The sequence below is a fragment of the Carcharodon carcharias genome, chromosome 15 (genome assembly GCF_017639515.1).
Source record: "Carcharodon carcharias isolate sCarCar2 chromosome 15, sCarCar2.pri, whole genome shotgun sequence".
Classification (NCBI taxonomy): Eukaryota; Metazoa; Chordata; class Chondrichthyes; order Lamniformes; family Lamnidae; genus Carcharodon; species Carcharodon carcharias.
Genome location: NC_054481.1, coordinates 64,932,392 through 64,953,138, shown reverse-complemented (window position 1 = coordinate 64,953,138; position 20,747 = coordinate 64,932,392). Strand labels below are relative to the sequence as shown.

General features: G+C 42.8%; 1 protein-coding gene across 1 annotated transcript in view; it reads left to right on the top strand.

Moving 5' to 3' along the window:
• The window catches only part of myo15aa (myosin XVAa), a 172,753-nt gene that overhangs the window by 14,069 nt on the left and 137,937 nt on the right, over window positions 1-20,747 (top strand). The window contains exons 3-9 of the mRNA XM_041206940.1: window positions 884-993; window positions 1,498-1,572; window positions 10,713-10,809; window positions 13,630-13,733; window positions 13,890-13,953; window positions 15,046-15,159; window positions 18,892-19,053. Of these exons, the coding sequence (XP_041062874.1) occupies window positions 884-993; window positions 1,498-1,572; window positions 10,713-10,809; window positions 13,630-13,733; window positions 13,890-13,953; window positions 15,046-15,159; window positions 18,892-19,053 (726 nt within the window). The remainder of the gene's footprint in view (window positions 1-883; window positions 994-1,497; window positions 1,573-10,712; window positions 10,810-13,629; window positions 13,734-13,889; window positions 13,954-15,045; window positions 15,160-18,891; window positions 19,054-20,747) is intronic.

Below are 20,747 nucleotides of genomic sequence, written 5' to 3'. Positions count from 1 at the left end.
CACTGTTTCTCAGTAACTCCTAAACTCCCCTCCCGCCAGTCCAATGTTACTGAATTCTCACCAGTTGTGTTGACATCAGTTTTAGTGCCTGGGACAATCAGGCTGACAAAATGCTAGGCTGCTGTCCACCCATTCAAAGCTCCTCCCCTCCCAGGATCTCTTCACCCCCACCCAGATTTCTTGGTTCAGACAGCCTATAATTAGTTGTGGCACTCTGTCATGCAGAGAGACCAGCAATCAAACCCAGAAGCAATTTTACCCAAGTTTTTTAAGTATCCAAAAATTGTGACGGTTAAGCACAGCTACAGGGGAATTGAGGTACGAGTAAGTGTAAACAATGGGCCCTGGGATTAATTCAATAGCTGCTGGCACTGGCACAATGGGCCGAAAGGTCTCCTTCTGTGCTACATCATTCTATCATTCTGTGAAGCATGCAAATCTCCTAATAGGCTGAATGAGTAACTGTTAATTATATATATTAATTATGTTTAATTGTATAAAGGTGATAGATTTTCATGTCAGATGTGTCATACCATGACAGCAAATTTCCTGGCAGGTATAGCTATAAGCACAGCAGCTGCTTGGGATCCACTTGTGCCCACATAGATAGGTGATGGGGCTAGGAGGTGTATGCTTGTAATCTGTATCTCTGTAAATAAATGCTTATAAAAATGTGCAAAGATTGGCTTCAGTGTTACCCATCACTGCCTGGCTGCCTGGAATGTAACAACTTAGCATCCTGATTTCAACAATTAAGTCACTGTAAACAAAAATGGATAAATGGTTTGCAAGATTCTGGTGAGTTTTTTGTTCAGCGTGAGAGCCAATAGGTCACATTGACCCTCATCACCTCTTTATTAACAAATGTGTTTCTTTCCTGCAGACATACATTGGCAGCATTCTCTTATCTGTGAATCCATATAAAATGTATAACATTTACGGGACTGACGCCGTGTTGAAATATAAAGGGAAATCATTCGCAGAAAACCCACCGTAAGTGCCCAGCTATAACTTCAGTGGAAATGGGGAACTATCAGAGACAGGGTCCTCAACAAATGGTCTCAGTGGGAGCAGCAGTTCAGGTGCTTGGTGCTACTGGACTAGTTAGGGCTGGAATTAGCCAGGCTGACTGCTGATTGCTACCCTGTGATCAAAGCTAGCAAGCGTGCACATTAAGAACAGAGTCCAGTTTGGCTACCTTGACCCTCCTTGAATGACTAGCTTGCTACTATCTTGAAGAATGACTGTCTGCTGAGGTACTACCAACATCTGGACCTCCCAAAGCCCAGGAAAGGTGGGGAGAGAAATAGGAGAAATAAGATTAATTTAAGAGCAATGAGAGCAGCTATAGAAGGAATTGGCATCCGTGGCTCAGATTAAGCTAAGACTCCTGACTGAAAGGTAGGGCGAACAATATTGAAAAAGACAAAATAAATGCTCCTGTATTGAAATATTAGAATGTTTTGTAATTACTACATTCATGTTTCTTTGCTTCAGACATCTCTTTGCCATTGCTAATGTGGCCTACTCAAAGATGGTTGATGCCAAACACAATCAGTGCATTATAATCAGGTAAAGTATTTTCTCTTTTCTGGTCAATTCTTGGTTTTATTTTAAGGCACAGAGAGCAATTAAGGACCTTTGGTTCTCCCAATCTCCAGAACTTGTGCTCAGTTATAAGTGTTGGTAATTTCACACTTTCAAGAGTCAGGAACCACGGTAATTTAGTTTTTGATGTATTTATTTATTTATTTATTATTCATTCTTGGGGTGTGAATGTTGCTGGTAAGACCTACATTTTTGCCCATCACATCATACGCCAGGGAAGTGGGACTAGTTAGAATGCTCTTTCAGAGAGCCAGTACAGACTTGATAGGCCAAATGGCCTCCTCCTGCACTGTAAAGATACTGCGATACTCATTGCCCTTGAGCAGGTGGTGGTGAGCTGTCTTTTTGAACAATACAGTTCATCTGGTGCAGGTACCCCTGCAGTGTTATCAGGAAGGGAGCTCCAGGATTTTGACTCAGTGACAGTGAAGGAACAGCAATATAGTCCCAAGTCAGGATGGTGTGTGACTTGGAAGGATACTTGCTAGTGGTGGTGTTCCATGTGTCTGCTAGCCTTGTTCTTCCAGCAAACATTTTACTTCTGACCTTAGGCTTTCATTCATTGATGAAGCAGCTGAAGATGGTTGGTCCTAGGACACTACCCTGAGGAACTAATGCAGTGATGTCCTGGGGCTGAGGTGATTGGCCTCCAACAACCACAAAGATCTTTCTTCATGTTAGGTATGACTCCAACCAGTGACAAATTTTCCCCAATTCCCTTGACCTCAATTTTGCTGAGGTTCCTTGATACCACACTTGGTCAAATGATGTCAAGGGCATTCAGTCTCGCCTCACCTCTGGAAATCAGCTTTTTTGACTATGTTTGGACTGGAGTTGATCGGCACTGGCAGTACCTAAACTGAGCTTCAGTCAGCATGTTACTGGTGAATAACTGCCACTTCATAGCACTGTCAATCATACTTTCATTACTTTGCTGATGATTGAGAGTAGACTAGGGCGATAATTATCCAAATTGCATTTGTCCTGCTGTTTGTGGAAATTTTTCATATTGACAGGTAGGTGTCTGTGTTGTAGCTGTACTACAACAGCTTGGCTAATGGTGTAGCTAGTTCTGGAGCACAAGTCTTCAGTAATACAGCCTGGGTGTTGTCAGGTCTCATAGTCTTTGCTGTATTCAATGCCTTCAACTGTTCCTTAATCTTGATATTACATGGAGTGAAATGAATTGGCTGAAGACTGGCATCTATGATGGTGGGAACATCAAGAGGAGGCCGAGATGGATCATCCACTAAGCTCTTCTGGCTGAAGATGGCCGCAAATGGTTCAGCCTTGTCTTTTACCAGGACATGCTGAGCTTTGCCATCATTGAGGATGGGGTTTGTGGAGCCTCTTCCTCTGGTTAGTTGTTCAATTGTCAATGACTATGAAACAACTGGATGTGGCAGGACTGCAAAGTTTAGATCTGATCTGTTGCTTGTGGGAACACTTAGCTCAATCTATTACATGCTGTTTCTGCTGTTTAGCATGCATGTAGTCCAGTTTTGTAGCTTCACCAGGTTGGCACCTCATTTTTATGTATGCCCTTTGCTGTTCCTGGCATGCTCTCCTACACACCTAATTGAACCAGGGTTGATCTCCTAACTTGATGGTAATGATCAAGTGAGAGATATGTCAGACAATGAAGTTACAAATTGTGATTAAATACAATTCTGCTGTTGCTAATGGCTCACAGCACCTCATGAATGCCCAATTTTGAGTTACTATATCTGTTCTATATATATCCCATTTATCATGGTGGTAGTGCCACACAACACAATGGAGAGTATCTTCAGTATGAAGGTGTGACTTTGTCTCCAAAAGGACTGTGGTGTCGTCACTTCTACCAATACTGTAATGGACAGATGCATCTGCAACCGGTGGATTGGTGAAGGCAAGAATAGGTAGGCTTTTCCCCCTTGTTTGTTCACTCACCACCTGCCACAGGCCCAGCCTGGCTGCCTGGAATGTAACAACTTAGAATCCTGATTTCAACAATTAAGTCACTGTAAACAAAAATGGATAAATGGTTTGCAAGATTCTGGTGAGTTTTTTGTTCAGCGTGAGAGCCAATAGGTCACAGTACCATCAGTGGTACTGCTGATCCACTCTTAGTGACCTGAGTGCATCCTGTGGCCTTGTCATCTTCAGCGCTTCTTCCAGGCTGGGAGGTAGTAATCAGCAGGAGGATTCCTTGCTAGTGTTTGACCTGATGCCATGAGACTTCACGGGGTCCGGACTTAGTGTTGACGACTCCCAGGGATATTCCCTCCTGACTATATAGCACTATGCTGCCATCTCTGGTGGGTCTGTCCTGTTGGTGTGACTGTCATGGTTAATCTCCAGGATACTGCTGGTCCAGGTGGTTGCCTTCAAACATTTGAAAAGAATCTAGGGAAGAGATAATACAGGCACTAATACACATACTTGTTAGAAAAGGTATTGTGCTGGAGAACTGGCAGATACCTAAATATTGTACCTTCATTTAAGGAGGGAGATGGCGGTGGCATTGTGATAATGTCACTGGACTAGTAATCCAGAGTAGGCTAATACTCTGAGGACACAGGTTCAAATCTCACCATGGCAGCTGGTGGAATTTAAATTCAATTAATAAATCTGGAATTAAAAGCTAGTCATAAAAACCCATCTAATTCACTAATGCCCTTTAGGGAAGGTAGGAAATCTGTTGTCCTTATTTGGTCTGGCCTACATTTGACTCCAGCAATGTGGTTGACTCTTAATGAAATAAGTTGTGTCAAACCACGACAAAGCCTACAAAAAAGGAATGAAACCAGACGGACCACCCAACATTGACCTAGGCACCGGAAATGACAACAGCACACCCAAACCTCTCGATCCTACAAAGTCCACCTTAGTAACATCTGGGGCTTGTGCCAAAATTGGTAGAGCTGTCACACAGACAAGTGAAGCAACAGCCTGACACAGTCATACTCACAGAATCATACCTTACAGATAATGCCCCAGGCACCAGCCCTGGGTATGTCTTGTTCCACTGACAGAACAGACCCATCAGAAGTGGCAGAACAGTAGTGTACAACATTGACTCTGGACCCCATAAGTCTCATGGTATCAGGTCAAACTTAGCACCTAACATGGCCTCCATGTTGAACACCACTTGGAGGAAACACTGAGGGTGGCAAGGGCACAGAATGTACTCTGTGTGGAAGACTTCAATGTCCATGACCGAAAGTGGCTCCATCATGTTGTGTGGCACCAGTACCAAATGGGTTAGACTTTGAACAGGTTTAGCAACTCAAAACCTGGCATCCATGAGGCACTGTATGCCATTGGCAGTAGGAGAATTGTATTCAACCACAATCTGTAACCTCATGACCCTGCATATTCCCCACTCTACCATTGCCATCAAGCCAGGAGATAAACCCTGGTTCAATGAAGAGTGCAGGAGGGCATTCCAGAATCAGAACCAGGCATACCTAAAACTCAGGTGTCAACCTGATGACAACACAGGACTACTTGCTTGCCAAACAGCATTAGCAGCAAGTGATAGAGCTAAGTGATCCCACAACCAATGGATCAGAACTAAACTCTGCAGACTTGCCAATTCCAGTTGTGAATGTTGGTGGACAAATAAACAACACATTGGAGGAGGAGGCTCCAGAAGTATCCCCATCCTCACTGATGGGGGGAGCCCAGCACATCAATGCAAAAGACAATGCTGAAGCATTTACAGCCACTTTCAGCCAGAAGTGCCAAGTGGATGATCCATCTCGGCCTTCTCCTGAGGCCACAGCATCACAGATGCCAGTCTTCAGCCAATTTATTTCACTCAAGGTAATATCAAGAAATGGGTGGGGGCACTGGATACTGAAAAGACTATGGGCCTGACAATATTCCAGCAATAGCATGGATAGAAGATTGGTTGGCTGGCAGAAAACAGAGAGTGTGCATATGTGGATCTTTTTCTGATTGGCAGGATGTAACAAGTGGAGCCCCACAGGGGTCTGTGCAGGGGCCTCAACTTGTTACAATTTATATCAATGATTTAGATGGTAGGAGCAAAAGCATGGTAGCTAAATTTGCAGATGACACAAAGATAGGTAGGAAAGTATGTTGTGAAGAGGACATAAGGAGGTTGCAGTCGGATACAGATAGGTTGAGTGAATAGGCAAAAGTCTGGCAGATGGAGGATAATGTGGGAAAATGTGAAGCTGTTCACTTTGGCAGGAAGAATAAAAAAGCAGAGTATTGCTTAAATGGAGAACGACTGCAGAATTCCGAGATGCAGAAGGATCTAGGTGTTCTAGTGCATGAGTCACAAAAATTTAGTATGCAGGTAAAGCAAGTAATTAAGAAGGTTAATGGAATGCTATCTTTTATTATGAGAGGCAACAAACATAAATGTAAAGATGTTATGCTTCAGTTATACAGGGCATTGGTGAGACCACATCTTGAATACTGTGTGCAGTTTTGGTTTCCTTATTTGAGGAAGGATGTAAATACATTGGAGGTGGTTCAGAGGAGGTTTGCTAGACTGATACCTGGAATGAGCAGGTTGTCTTATAAGGAAAGGTTAGACCTGCTGGGCTTGTTTCCACTGGAGTTTAGAAGAGTGAGGGGTGATTTGATTGAAGTATACAAGATTCTGAACGGTCTCGACAAGGTGGATGTGGAAAGGATGTTTCCTCTTGTGGGTAAGCCCAGAACTAGGGGAACTGTTTTAAAATTAAGGGCTGCCCTTTTAGGAAAGAGATGAGGAGAAGTGTTTTCTCCCAGAGGGCTGTGCGACTTTGGGCAGCATTTTCTCGTCGGCGAGCGAGGGGCGGTGTCCGCTCGCCGACGCGTAAAATGACGCACGGTGACGTCAGGCGGGCATCCCGACATCACCTTGTGTCATTTAGACTGTCAGTTCGGTGGGGACGCAGCCGACTCAGCTTCACGCCCGCCAAACTGTCAAGGGACTATTAAGGCCTTTTAAAATCTAATTAACTCAATTTAATGAGCTGCCTGTCCAACCTTAAGGTTGGCGGGCAAGCAAAGAGCCCAGGCGGCCTTCACGTTTTTCATGAAACCTCATCCACGGGCGGGATGAGGTTTCATGAACTGTTTTAAAATCAAATAAAAATTTATACATTTATTCTTTGACATGTCCCAGCTCATGTGATAGTGTCACATGAGGGGACATGTTTTAAAAGTTTAAAAATCCTTTATTTAGAAGTTTAAGATTGAAACCTCCATGCCTCAGGGAGATCTCTGCGCTCTTTCACGTGCACATGCGTAAAAGAACGCAGGGAACCACTCAAGGAATTACCCCCCGCCCCCGCCCACACAGGGAGCGCTCAGCGCTTCCGGGCACGCGTCACAATGGGCGAGCCTTAATTGGCTTGCCCACGTAAAATGATTCATGCCCACCCCCGCCCCTGCATAACTCACCCCAACAGAGAGAACCTTCTGGCCTTTGAAACTGTCTGCCTCAGAAGGTGGTGGAGGCGGAGTCATTGAATATTTTTCTGGTGGAGGTAGATAGATTCTTGTTAGACAAGGGAATCAAAGGAATGTGGAATTTGAAACACAAGCAGATCATCCATGAATTAATTGAATGACGGAGCACGTTCAAGGGGCTAAATGGCCTACTTCTGCTTCTATTTCAAAACAAATAGTACTGATGACTTTCTGCTGCAGAACTAGTCACACACCTAGCCAAGTTATTCCAGTACAGCTACAACACTGGCATCTACCCGGCAATGTGGAAAATTGCCCAGGTATGTCTTGTACACAAAAAGCATGATATATTTAAGCCAGCAAATTACAGTCCCATCTGTCTCCTCTCGATCATCAACAAAGTGATGGAAAGTGTCTTCGACGGTACTATCAATCCGCTCACTGACGCTCAATTTGAGCTCCACTAGGGCCACTGCTGCTCCTGACCTCATTATAACCTTGATCCAAACATGGGCAAAAGAGCTGAACTCCAGAGGTGAGGTGAGATTGACTGCCCTTGACATCAAGGCAGCCTTTGACCGTGTGTGGCATGAAGGAGCCCTAGCAAAACTGAAGTCAGTGGTAATCAGGGGAAAACTCTCTGCAGATTGGAGCCATACATTGCACAAAGGAAGATGGCTGTGGTTGCTGGATGTCAATCATCTCAGTCTCAGGATATCACTGCAAGAGTTCTTCAGTTAGTGTCCTAGGCCAAATCATGTTCAGCTGCTTCATTAATGATATTCCCTTCATTATAAGGTCAGAAGTGGGGATGTTCCCTGATGATTGCACAATGTTTTGCACCATTCGCAATTCCTCATATACTGAAGCAGTCCATGTCCAAATGCAGCAAAACCTGGACAATATCCAGGCTTGGGCTGATAAGTGACAAGCAACACTCACACCACACAAGTACCAGGCAATGCCAATCTCTAACAAGAGAGAATCTAACCATCTCCCTTGACATTCAATGGCGTTAGCAGTGCTGAATCCCCCACTATCAACATCCTAGAGTTTACTATTGACCAGAAACTGGACTGGACCACCAATATAAATACTGTGGTTACAAGAGCAGATTGGAGGCTGGGAATTCTTGGAGAAAAACTCACCTCCTGACTCCCCAAAGCCTGTCCACCATCTACAAGGTACAAGTCAGGAGGGTGATGGAATACTGTCCACTTGCCTGAATGAGTGCAGCTCCACCAACACTTAAGAAGCTCGACACTATCCAGGACAAAGCAGCCCGCTTGATTGGCACCCCATCAACCACCTTAAACATTCACTCCCTCCACCAACAAACAGTGGCAACAGTATGAACCATATACAGAATCCCCTGCAGTGACTCAACAAGGCTCCTTCGACAGAACCTTCCAAGCCAGCGACCTCTACCGTCTAGAAGGACAAGGGCAGCAGATGCTTGGGAACACCATCATGTGCCATTTCCCCTACAAGCCGCACACCATCCTGACTTGGAAATATATCGCTGTTGCTTCACTGTCACTGGGTCAAAATCCTGGAACTCCCTTCCTAACAGCACTGTGGGTGTACACCAGATAGACTGCAGCGATTCAAAAATGAGGCTGAACACCACCTTCTCAGGGGCAATTAGGGATGGATAATAAATGCTGGCATAGACAGCAATGCCCACATCCCACAAACAAGTAAAACAATTTTTTAAAAAATAGAATAGGTCCGGGGAACTTTAGACCACTCAGCTTAACATAGGTTGCAGAAAAGAAGATAGAATCCTTACTAAAGTAGAAAGTAGAAAAATATCAAGAAACCGAAAATGTAAAATAATAAATACATAATGAATCATCAACATAGATTTTAAAAGGGAAATTCTTGCTTGACCAACCTCATTGAATACTTTGAAGAAGTAGCAGAGAGTATACAAGGGTAATACAGTGAGAACTGCAACAAATTATCAAACGTTAACTTGTACAATAGGCATTTCATGGGCAAATGAATTTCAACACCGTTAAGTGTGAGGTATTATAGTTTGGTAAGGAAAGTAAGAAGATCACACGTTACTTGAAAAATAAGAATCTGAATGGGGTAGAGGAACAAAGGAATCTCAGAGTACAAATACACAAATCACTAGAGTCACAGGTTAATAAGGCCATAAAAAAGCAAGCAAATCACTAGGGTTTATTTCTAGAAGTATAAAACTGAAAAATATAGAAATTCAACTAAACCTGTATCGAGTTTTAGTCAGACTACACTTGGGCAGGATTTTACATCCCGCAGGCGGGCACACACCCGACTCAATCGGGCATAAAATCACACGCAATGACGTCATCGCACACACACGCAATATTTCGGTTGGCGGGTGTGCGCAAGAGTCGGCAGCGCACCCACCGACAATTAAGAAGTGGATTAAGGCCCTTAACCAATTAATTTATTTCTATTTTCTCGCGAATCGGCCAAACAGCCTTTGCAATTTTTATGAAACCTCATCCACGTGCAGGCTGAGGTTTCCAACGGGAGATAAAAATCCAATAAAAAATTTTTTACATTACTTTTAACATGTCCCTCTTCATGTGACTAAGTCATATGTGGGGACATGTTTATATCATTTCTAAAATCTTTATTTGTATATGTCCAATTCTTCAGCTCCCGCAGGCAGCACTATGCCATCAGGGAACCTCCAGTGTGTGCTCCCATGCACATGCACAGACTTTAGCGCCTGCCCTTCTCAGTGTGCCTTTCATGCTGGCTGGCCGCTAATTGGCTAGCCAGCATGAATTCGCGGTTTTGGGCCGATCGCGGGCAGCGGACCGTTCCCCAGCCACTCCCAGGTCCCCCCACCCACTGAATGGGAAATCCTGCCCTTGGGGTACGTGTATAGTTCTGGTTGCCATATTATTAAAATAATACAGAGCACTGGAGATGGTGCAAAAAAAGTTGTACAAAGATGTTAACAGAAGTATGAATTTATACCTACAAGTCTGTTTCTGTGCTGTATGTTCCATGTAATTCTACATCATTCTTTCATTTTCCTTAAACACCATTACTTATTAGCTATAAAAATATTGCAGATGAGTAAAATGGACGGTTTGACAAACAGTCAAGAATCATCCAATCAGGTAAGGAAGGGTCTGTCTGCCAGTTGGTAGGAAAGGTTTTAGACCATGTGAGTGGGGGTTTTAGGCAATCAATGGTGGAGTCATATGATGAATCCTCCAGGAATACTCCAACCAGATTTGGCAACCCTTTTTGTGGTATGTATTAGCGCACAATGGTGCTTTGCTCCTTTCCCCCTCTCTTCTCAGAGCATCTGGTATTGCCTTTTAACCAACTTGCCCAGACATTAAAGGATCCAAAACTGCATCTTCCAATATCCCATCCCTTGGGTCACTAGTAACATTGCTCCCAAGTAACCTGTCTCAGAGTGTGTTGGTTTCCTGGATTTAGCTTGTCACAGAGTGTGCAGCTTAGCATTTTAACTGCTATTGCACACACCATGGGCAGAATTTTACGGCCCGGTTTCAGAGGGGATGGAGCCGTAAAATGTGGCGAGACATTCTAAACCTCATTGGCTTTGGCGGAACATAAAATCCCGCTGCTGTGAAATTTCGCCCCATATCTGCCCTCAGTGAGGCAGAAGGATCGTACACTCATTGTGTTTCTTCTTATTTATCAAGTGGTGAAAGCGGATCAGGCAAGACTGAAGCCACCAAACTGGTTCTCCGTTATTTAGCTGCCGTGCACCACAAACACAAAGACAATGTGACACAACAGGTAACTTGCAGCAACCTTTGATTAGATATATTGACAGTTATCATTCCAAACAAACTGTTTTCTAAATATTAGATATCAAGTTAAACTTCCTTGTAATCAGTTATCTTCCCAAGTAGCTATTCTTCACGTGTAAACCTAGCTTTATTGCATCTTAAAGCCCCTGTTGTGCAGGAGATGCTGCCCTATATTGGTGGCTATGGAGATGCCACATTCAAGTCTTTGTTCATAAATGCATTTCCCACAGGTGTCACTAGGTATCAGGAGCAGGTACATCTTGGTGGAGTTTGGGTCACAAAAGTGCCTGGCCCTTTTTGGGGTTCCACAAGCAGTGACTGTTCATGTGATCATTCTTCATGCACCAGCCTGGACAGTATCAGTGGGTGTTGGTCCAGGTTTTGGGTATCTCACAGCTTCATCCAATGCAGTCCAGCGGAGGTAATGGATTGGCAATCATGAACAGGAGTTTTTGTTGATCTTTCTCCTCCTTAATTTCAGGGCACTGAAGCTAATTTGTAGCCAATTCTACATTCTGTCCAAAGTCAGGATGTCACCAGGTCGGGCATCTTGGAGATTAGACTTTTCAGTGCCAGATCTGACTCTGCATTTCACTGAGTGCTTTTCAAACAAATGGAAATGGTGGGGTTCGGCATTGGTTGCAATAAAACCTCCTTAATCGTGAACACAGGAACAGGAGGAGGCCATTTAGCACCTACCCACCACCCACCCCACCACCACCCGTTCCACCACCGTTAGATCATGGCTTATCTGTACTTCAACTCCATTTACCTGTCTTTGCTCCTTATCCCTTGATAGAATGACCCAAGAAAAATCTCTCCATCTCAGTCTTGAAAATTTCAATTGACCCCCAGTGTTTACTGGCTTTTTGAAGAGGGAGTTCCAGAATTTCACTGGATCTGGAGCAAAAACATGTGACTGAATAATTAAATAGGTTCAAACAAACATAATCCAAGGAAAAGCAAAGATGTAAAAATTCTGCTTTTGTCTGTTTGGGGTTCATTAATTTCTGTGCAGCTTCAACCAATCACTTTAGGGTGGGAATGCTATTATCTGGCAGTTAGCTACTGCTGTTCTATGAATAATGATGGACAGATAAAGACACCCTAGTCCATTCTGCCTTTCCTACATGGTTGCAATGCCTCGAGTATCACAATATTTACACAGTGTTTCCTCTGAAGAAAGATTAAAAAAGATAAAAACCCGTGGCAAATGGCAGGATAGATCTGGGAAATTCATCTTCAGCCCATCTAGGTGATTGAAACTAGTCCGGTATCATTCTGGCCACAAGTTCTCTTGCTTGAAGGAACTCAGCAAGTAGGAGTCCACTGCATGAGCCTACAGCTTGTTCCAGAGACCCATTATTCTTTGAGTAAAGGACCACATCCTGACTTCTAACCTGGGTTTGACCTACAGCTTAAAATTTTGACCCCTAGTGCTCCCTAACATGTTTAATTCAAACAAACTATAAACTGGAATACAATCTGTTCCTTTCACATCTTCTAAACTTTGATCAGATCATCCTAATTCTACATTTCCCTAAAGTGTAAAGTCCTATCTCTTTTAACCCACTTTGATAACTAAGATGTGTTATTTTGGGATTTAGTTTAGTGGCCTTCCTCTGGACCCTTTTTAAAACTTCAATATCATCCACCATATGAGGAGACCAAAACTGGACACAGTATTCCAAGTGACGCCTGATCAAGGTCTTGTACAAGGATAAAATAGTAGGCTTTTGGTTTGAATTGGAGAGGGCTAATGTTATTTTTGCTGATGTGTATCATGTGTTTGATGTTATTTACATCTTCTGCCTTTTTCTTATTCTTGCACCTTGATGTCTATGAAGATTGAGGTACAGTAATGGTTGCTGTGACTGTCTCCAACACAAGGTCAGAATGTCCAGCAGCACTTCCAATTTTATGCATGTGCTTCAAATGCAATTAAAGAGGCAACATTGTGTTTCAAAAGTATTTGACAAATATTGGAAACCTTAAAGCAGAAAATTCTGGAAATACAGCAGGCCCATCAGCATCTGCAGAGAAAATGGTTCATGTCTTAGGGCAAAAATTAGTCCAACAAAGGATCTTCAACCAGATCTTTATCCAAGGTTGACTTTAATTGTTGGGCTAGTCAGGAAATGCAAGGTAGTGAGTTGACTGTTTGTCAATACTTGTCTGATTTTCCTTCCATGGACTTCTCACCTGAAGCCAACAGTCAAAATTGACTGAGTATCTTTTCACTTTGAGGATGCTAACACACCCAGTGTGTATTTCCTGTGTTTATATGCTGGAAACGGCATTGTTTCTGTAAATATATAAAATTGAAAATTGCTAGAGTTTTTAACTTCTTGTTTCAAAACGGTTCAAAAAAAACTTACAAAAATTGCAAGCATTGAGAATATTATTTCAAGCATCCTTTGTTAACTGAAACTCTTTCAGGCAGGCATAATGCAAATAAACAATCTCAAGACAGGTGAAGCATTATTGGATAGAGTTTAAGGCACTCTCGTGACAGGTGGAACATTTTTAGACAGAGTGTAGAGCACTCGCAAGGCAGGCAGAGCATTATTAAATGGAGTGTGGAGCACTCTTGGAACAGGTGACATATTGGCCCTGAATATACATGGTGCAGAATCACAAAATGAGTGAGACAAATCACCAATCTGTTTACAGAGATGTGTTTCCCTTCAGGAATAGAACATATCCAAATAGATCAATTTAATTGAGTCTCTTTAAGTGATTGGCTGTTATTCTATGCTCAGTTCGGGTGAAGAGTCGGTGATTACTTTGAACTTTTCCTGAACAGATCCTTGAAGCCACACCCCTTCTGGAGTCCTTCGGGAATGCCAAAACAGTTCGAAATGATAACTCCAGTAGGTTTGGGAAATACATTGAAATATTTTTGCAGGAGTAAGTATTAACATTTGTCTGCTCACACAATCCAAAATTCTACCCACTCATTCATTTGCTCACTCATTCATTCAGTTCCTCTAAGACCCTGTGCCACAGGTGCTAACCACCTAAAGTTGATTTTGTCTCTGTACTGATAACATTCTTTCTTTATAGTGGGGTGATATGTGGTGCCATAACCTCGCAGTATCTTCTTGAGAAGTCGAGGATTGTGTTTCAGGTGTGTGCTGGGTTACAGTTTTAGGTTTCAAGTCATACTGCCATTCTCTGTATATTTCTGGTCAAGCTGCCTTTTCTATTTGATAATGTCGCATGTCATTTGTGAAATGTACCCAAAGAGTAGCTGTACACTTGCACATACTGCACATGTGCCACAAGTGTACACCATCTTCATGTCAGCAGTGACGTGTCACTTAAAACAGAGCCTGTTTCCAATGACCTCAACATGCAGTAGGGTGAAAGACTTACCTGTGATGTCTGTTACATTGGGAGTGCTGCCACTGGCCTGTCTCTCTGTCTAGGCCTTGACCCTAATCCCCATCAGAATCTAGTGACCTTTGTTAGAAAGCGTATATGTGCAGCCATTGTTTGCAGGCTATATCTTAGCAAAAGAAAAGAATGCACTTGCTGGGGACAATTTTAACCTGACCTGTCTGATGTGTTGAAATCAATAGAGAGTAAATTCGCACAGAGCATATGTTGTGTGGGTGATCTAATCCCGTCAACTACCCTCTAAGTGGGTTACATTAAAATTACCTCCTGTGCTTGCAATGCCGCCAGCATATGACTTTGTACATTTCTGGCTTGTTGGCGATAGAAATGGGGATTACTCCCACTCCCAAGCAGACCGTATATGCATCTAAAGTAGATTGGCCTCTTCTTGTTCAGCTATCAGATTTGAGTAAATTATCCTATTCACTCTTTCTGTCACATAAACTCTGTGAATTGATGAAAGTGTGCTTTTCTTTTACCTAATAGTAGCCAAGCTTCTTCCCAGTGCCTTTAATTTCCAGTGTCCACCAGTCTTTTTGCACAGGTTATGTATTTGCATAATTTGCCTTTGCTATTCCAACACAGCCTTCACTCATTATGTTTATACAGTGAAGGTTAATGAGGACACACTAGCCAATGCAATATATCAAGGAACCCCACAAAGGAAATTAAATCCATTGGTGAATTCAAATTTGTTGGGAGCTTCAAATATTTCACCCTGTCCCAAATGAGTTACGAGAAACTAGGAGGGAGAAAAGGTACTTTCTGTTACACTTCGAAGGTGGTTGGAAATGAGCTTTCTTTACGTTTCAATATCTAGGCCAAAAATGAAAGAAACTACCACATTTTCTATGAGATGCTGGCAGGACTCTCGAGTCAACAGAAGCAAAGATTCTACCTTCAGGAGGCTGAGACATACTACTACCTGAATCAGGTAAGTTCTTTAAAAGATGCAGATGCAGCCTTCTCTCATTGTTCAGTGACTAAAGGTGTCGCCTGATGTAGGAGCAAGTCACAACAACAAGGAAGGTTTCGTAGTTCAATCCTCATCGGTGCTCAATTAGTTTTTCGTCATTTGTTCTTGCCATGTGGGTAATGCTCACATTTATTGTCCATCCCTAGTGGGGCTGATAAGGTGGTGGTGGGCCTTTGCCTTGAGCTGCTGCAGTCAGTGTGCTGAAAGTGTTTCCACAATAGTGCTTGGTAGGGAATTCCAGGATGTTAACACAGTGACAATGAATGACACAGTAACACAGTGACAACTTTGACATGTATCGATACATGTCAAAGTCATGGAGTGTGACTTGGAGGTGATGATGCTCCCAAGACACTCCTGCCCTTGTGCTTCTCGCTGGTAGAGATCATGAGAAGTGCAGTAACCTTGAAGCTGCTGCAGTGCATCATGTAAATTGTAAAAATTGCATCCACGGTGCACTAGCAGGGGTGCAGATGGACAGTTAGCCCAGTAGTAGGAGCGTTAAACAAAAGAACATTTTTGCCCTGGATGTGCTGAGCTTCTTGAGTACTTTTGCAGTTGTATCTATATCCAGGCAAGTAGTGAGTAGCCTGCCATCCAGGACAAAGCAGCCTGCTTCATCGACACCCCAGCCACCACCTTAAACATTCATTCCCTCCACTGCTGTTGCACAGTGACAGCAATGTGTCCCAACTACACGATGCACTGCAGCAACTTTCCAAGATTCTGTTGACAACGCCTGCCAAACCATGACCTCTACCACCCAGAAGAACAAGGGCAGCAAACATATGAGCACACCACCACCATATGAGCAAGTTAACGCTCAGAGTCACACATTGTCCTGACATTTAACTATATTGTCGTTCCTTCACTGTAGATGAGTCAAAATCATGAAACTCCCTTCCTATGTCGGTGAACTATACCACATGGACTGCAGGGGTTCAAGAAAGTGGCTCACCTCCATTTACTCAAGGGCAAAAAGGGATGGGCAAAAAACTGATGGTCTTGCCAGTGACTCTCACATCCCACGAATGAATATTAAAAAAACATTTTTGGCTGGGCCATGTAGATGATGGAGACACTTTGGGGAGAATCAATTTGACAAGGAAGTATTCAATGAATGGCATGGCACTAGAAAGTTCTGAGGAACAAAGGGACCTTGGCATGTGTGTCCATAGATCTCTGAAGGCGGAGGGACATGTTAGTGGGGTGGTGAAAAAGGCATATGGGACACTTGCCTTTATCAATCGAGGCATAGATTACAAAAGTAAGGAGGTTATGTTGGAGTTGTATAGAACCTTGGTGAGGCCACAGCTGGAGTACTGTGTGCAGTTCTGGTCACCACATTATAGGAAGGATGCGATTGCACTGGAGGGGGTGCAGAGGAGATTCACCAGGATATTGCCTGAGATGAAACATTTAAGTTATGAAAAGAGGTTGGATAGACTTGGATTGTTTTCATTGGAACAGAGAAGACTGAGGGGTGACCTGATCGAGCTGTACAAAATTATGAGGGGCATGGACAGGGTGGATAGGGAGCAGCTGTTCCCTTTAGTTGAAGGGTCAGTCACAAGGGGGCATAAGTTCAAGGTGAGGGGCAGGAGGTTTAGGGGGGATGTGAGGAAAAACTTTTTTTACCCAGAGGGTGGTGACGGCCTAGAATGCACTGCCTGGGAGGGTGGTTCGAGGCGGGTTGCCTCACATCCTTTAAAAAATACTTGGATGAGCACTTGGCACGTCATAACATTCAAGGCTATGAGCCAAGTGCTGGTAAATGTGATTAGGTAGGTAGGTCAGGTGTTTCTCACGTGTCAGTGCAGACTCGATGGGCCGAAGGGCCTCTTCTGCACTGTGATTCCGTGATTATGTGATTATGTGAAGAGGTGAACCAGTTATTCCAGAGTATAGCTCTGACCTCCTTTTGTGCTTACCTGACTGATCCAGTTAAAATTCCAGGCAGGGGTGCCCAAGATGTTGATAGTGGGAAATTCATCAATGCTGACTTCATTGAAAGTGAAAATTTCTGGGCTTTCTCTTTTTGGGGATGATCCTTCCCTGGTTCTTTTATGGCATGTTTGCTGCCACTTGCTAGCCCAAATCTGGATGTTCTCCAAGTCCTGCTTTGACTGGAACATACTGCTTCATTATCTGGGAAGCTGTGGTCCTGGTCTTATGACAGAAGGTAAATCATTATGAAGTAGCTGAAAATTGTTGAGTTGAGCTGTGCTTGTGGATCTCTGATAATGATGTTCTGGGTTGTGATTGTTGACCTTCAGCAAGTATGACCATCTTCCTGTGTGCCAGATATGATGCCAGCTGCTGAATGATTTCTCTTTGATCCTATTGACCTTGCACCATTAACTTCAGTTTTGCAAAGTCCCCTTGTATCATACATGCCATTTGACAGCACTACTAGTGAGTTCTACTATGACTTTGTTGGTGATTGGATGGAGGTTTCAAGGGTATTAATCGGCCAGTTATATTTATCCTGCTTATTGCAAAAGATATATGTGGATAATTGTACATATTGCTGGGTAGATGCCAGAGTTGTAGCTGGGCTGGAGTGTGTTATGACATGGCAGATGATGTATGCCAAGTGGACCAACTCCACAAGGGAAACTTGGTCGTACTAGCACAACGGTTTTGCAATTTGTATTTATTGTGAGATTGTGCACTGAATTCAGAAGCAATATGTCTACCAAGACGTTTAGAGATTTTAAAAATTAAATTTAAATATTTATTAACAAAATAAAAGATTTCAAACACATACATAAGACCACAATTACTTACTAATATAATAAATCCTAAAATGCCTAATTAACCTGACACTTCCTTTAAGGCAATGGTCCAAAATAGATTTTAGATTTAAAAATCTAAAAAAGCAAGCTAACACAATACCCATTTGACAGTGGAATTCCAAATAGCTTTTCCCCAACTTCAATTTTGTTATATAGCAGACTCATGCACACATAGCTGGAGGCTTTATTAAGGCTATTTCACACACTGCTGTTAGATCTGACATGGCCTCCTTCCCATATAACTTTTCATTCTCCTTTATATCTGTTTCTCTCTTTTTAATATGTAAATTCTATTGTTCCATATGTCTTTGAAACTGTATCTTCCTCATAATATAAAAACTTGCACGTTGCCAATATTGTCAGTAACCTTTGGGGAAAATTAACACATTCCTTAGCTTTGCTTCTCTGGCTAGTTGTAAACAGACTAAGATTCCTTTGAAATCCAAATATCCCTTCATTTATCTAAAAATGCAAATTCCCTTCACACCTTACATGCTAAGCCATCATCCAAGTTTACTCATTAGCATGTCAAACACTTAGCTTCTTTCAATGATTTCAACCTTGCAGCCTTCTTGACTATAAATGTAATTAAACCATCCAGATAGACCCAACTATACTTACCCCCATAAACCTCCTTCACAATAAACTAGAAAAATATTATGAAAATTATTATACTTCATCACGAGTGTCTTGGCCCGTGGTTAGTTCTAGTGCACTACAGCTGAGATGTTGTCAGGTCACATAATCTTTGCTGTATCCAGTGTACTCAGCCACCTAATATCACATGGAGTGAACTCAATTGGCTGGACAGTGGCATCAATTATGGTGAGAACCTTATTCACTCAGACTGCAGTCATGTGAAAAAAAATTGAGGCTAAGTTTGTTTTTTCAGGGTGGAAATTGTGAAATTTTTGGGAAGGATGATGCGGAGGATTTCATCAGGCTGCTCAGCTCAATGGAGGTGCTCAGTTTTAGCCCAGATGAACAGAACAGCATCTTCCGCATTCTCTCTTCAGTTCTTCACCTCGGGAATGTCTACTTTGAGAAATATGAGGTTTGATTTTTAAACTCTTACACTGAAATAAAAATAGAAAATGCTGGAAGCACTCAGCAGGCCAGGCAGCATTGTGGAGAGAGAAAGGTAGAGCTTAATGTTTCAGACTGATGGCCTTTGAAAAGAAAGAAAGCCTTGCATTAATAAAGTCGTTAAAAAAAAAGCTGAGACTAAGTTTCTTTTCTCAAGGTGGAATTTGTGAATTTTTTGGGAAGGATGATGCGGAGGATTTTCTCAGGCTGCTCAGCTCAATGGAGGTGCTCAGTTTTAGCCCAGATGAACAGAACAGCATCTTCTGCATTCTCTCTTCAGTTCATGACTACTGGATGTCTCAAAGCACTTAACAGCCAATGAAGTGCTTTTGAAACAAAAACAGAAAATGCTGGAAAAACTCAGCAGGTCTAACAGCATCTGTGGAGAGAAAAAAAACAGAGTTAACGTTTCAAGTCCATATAACTTCTTCAGAGCTAAAGTGAAGTAAAAATGTGATAAAATTTATACTGTATAAGGGGGGTGGAGCAGGTGAAGCAGGACAGAAGTCATAAAGGAGCATAAGTTCAAGGTGAGAGGCAGGAGGTTTAGGGGGGGATATGAGGAAAACGTTTTTTACCCAGAGGGTGGTGACGGTCTGGAATGCACTGCCTGGGAGGATGGTGGAGGCGGGTTGCCTCACATCCTTTAAAAAGTACTTAGATGAGCACTTGACACATCATAACATTCAAGGCTATGGGCCAAGTGCTGGTAAATGGGATTAGGTAGGTAGGTCAGACGTTTCTCACTGTTGGTGCAGACAAGTTGGGTGGAAGGGCCTCTTCTGCGCTGTGATTCTGTGACTCTGTGATTATGTGATAGAAGGCCAGTGATAGCTGGGGGCAAAGAAGAGATTGACAAAGATGCAAATGCAGACTGGATGGCCGCTTTGCGGAACACCTTCAGTCTGACTGCAAGCACGACCCGGGCCTTCCTGTCACTTGCCATTTTAACACACCATCCTGCTCTCATGTCCTCATGTCCGTCCTTGGCCTGCTGCAATGTTCCAGTGAAGCCCAATGCAAACTGGAGGAACAGCACCTCAACTTCTGATTAGGCGCTTTACAGCGTTCTGGACTTAACATTGAGTTTAACAACTTCAGACCATGAACTGCCTCCTCCATCCTCACCCCTTTTTTAATCCCCCTTTTTCAATATTCATTTTTATTTTTTAAACACATTTTTATGTTTATTTTCATTTTTATTCGTTTTATCCCCACCTTTTGTCCTATTTTCTGTCCCTTTACCCACCACCATCCCCTCCCCCCACCCCAACAAGGGCCATCTGTCACTTGTTCATGTTGTTCTTTCCAGAGTGCTCATCCTTGTACTGCTGTTATCACATTCTGCACATCAGCATCTCCTTTAGCCAGTAGCACTACCATTAACACCCCCTTACTCTTTTATTCATGACATCTTTGTCAATCTCTCCTTTGCCCCCAGCTATCACTGGCCTTCTATCCAGCTTCACCTGCTCCATCCCCTTATACACTATAAATTTTATCACATTTTTACTTCTCTTTAGCTCTGAAGAAGTGTCATATGGACTCGAAACGCTAACTCTGTTTTCTTTTTCTCTCCACAGATGCTGTTAGACCTGCTGAGATTTTCCAGCATTTTTTTTGTTTCAGGTTTCCAGCATCCACAGTATTTTGTTTTTATGG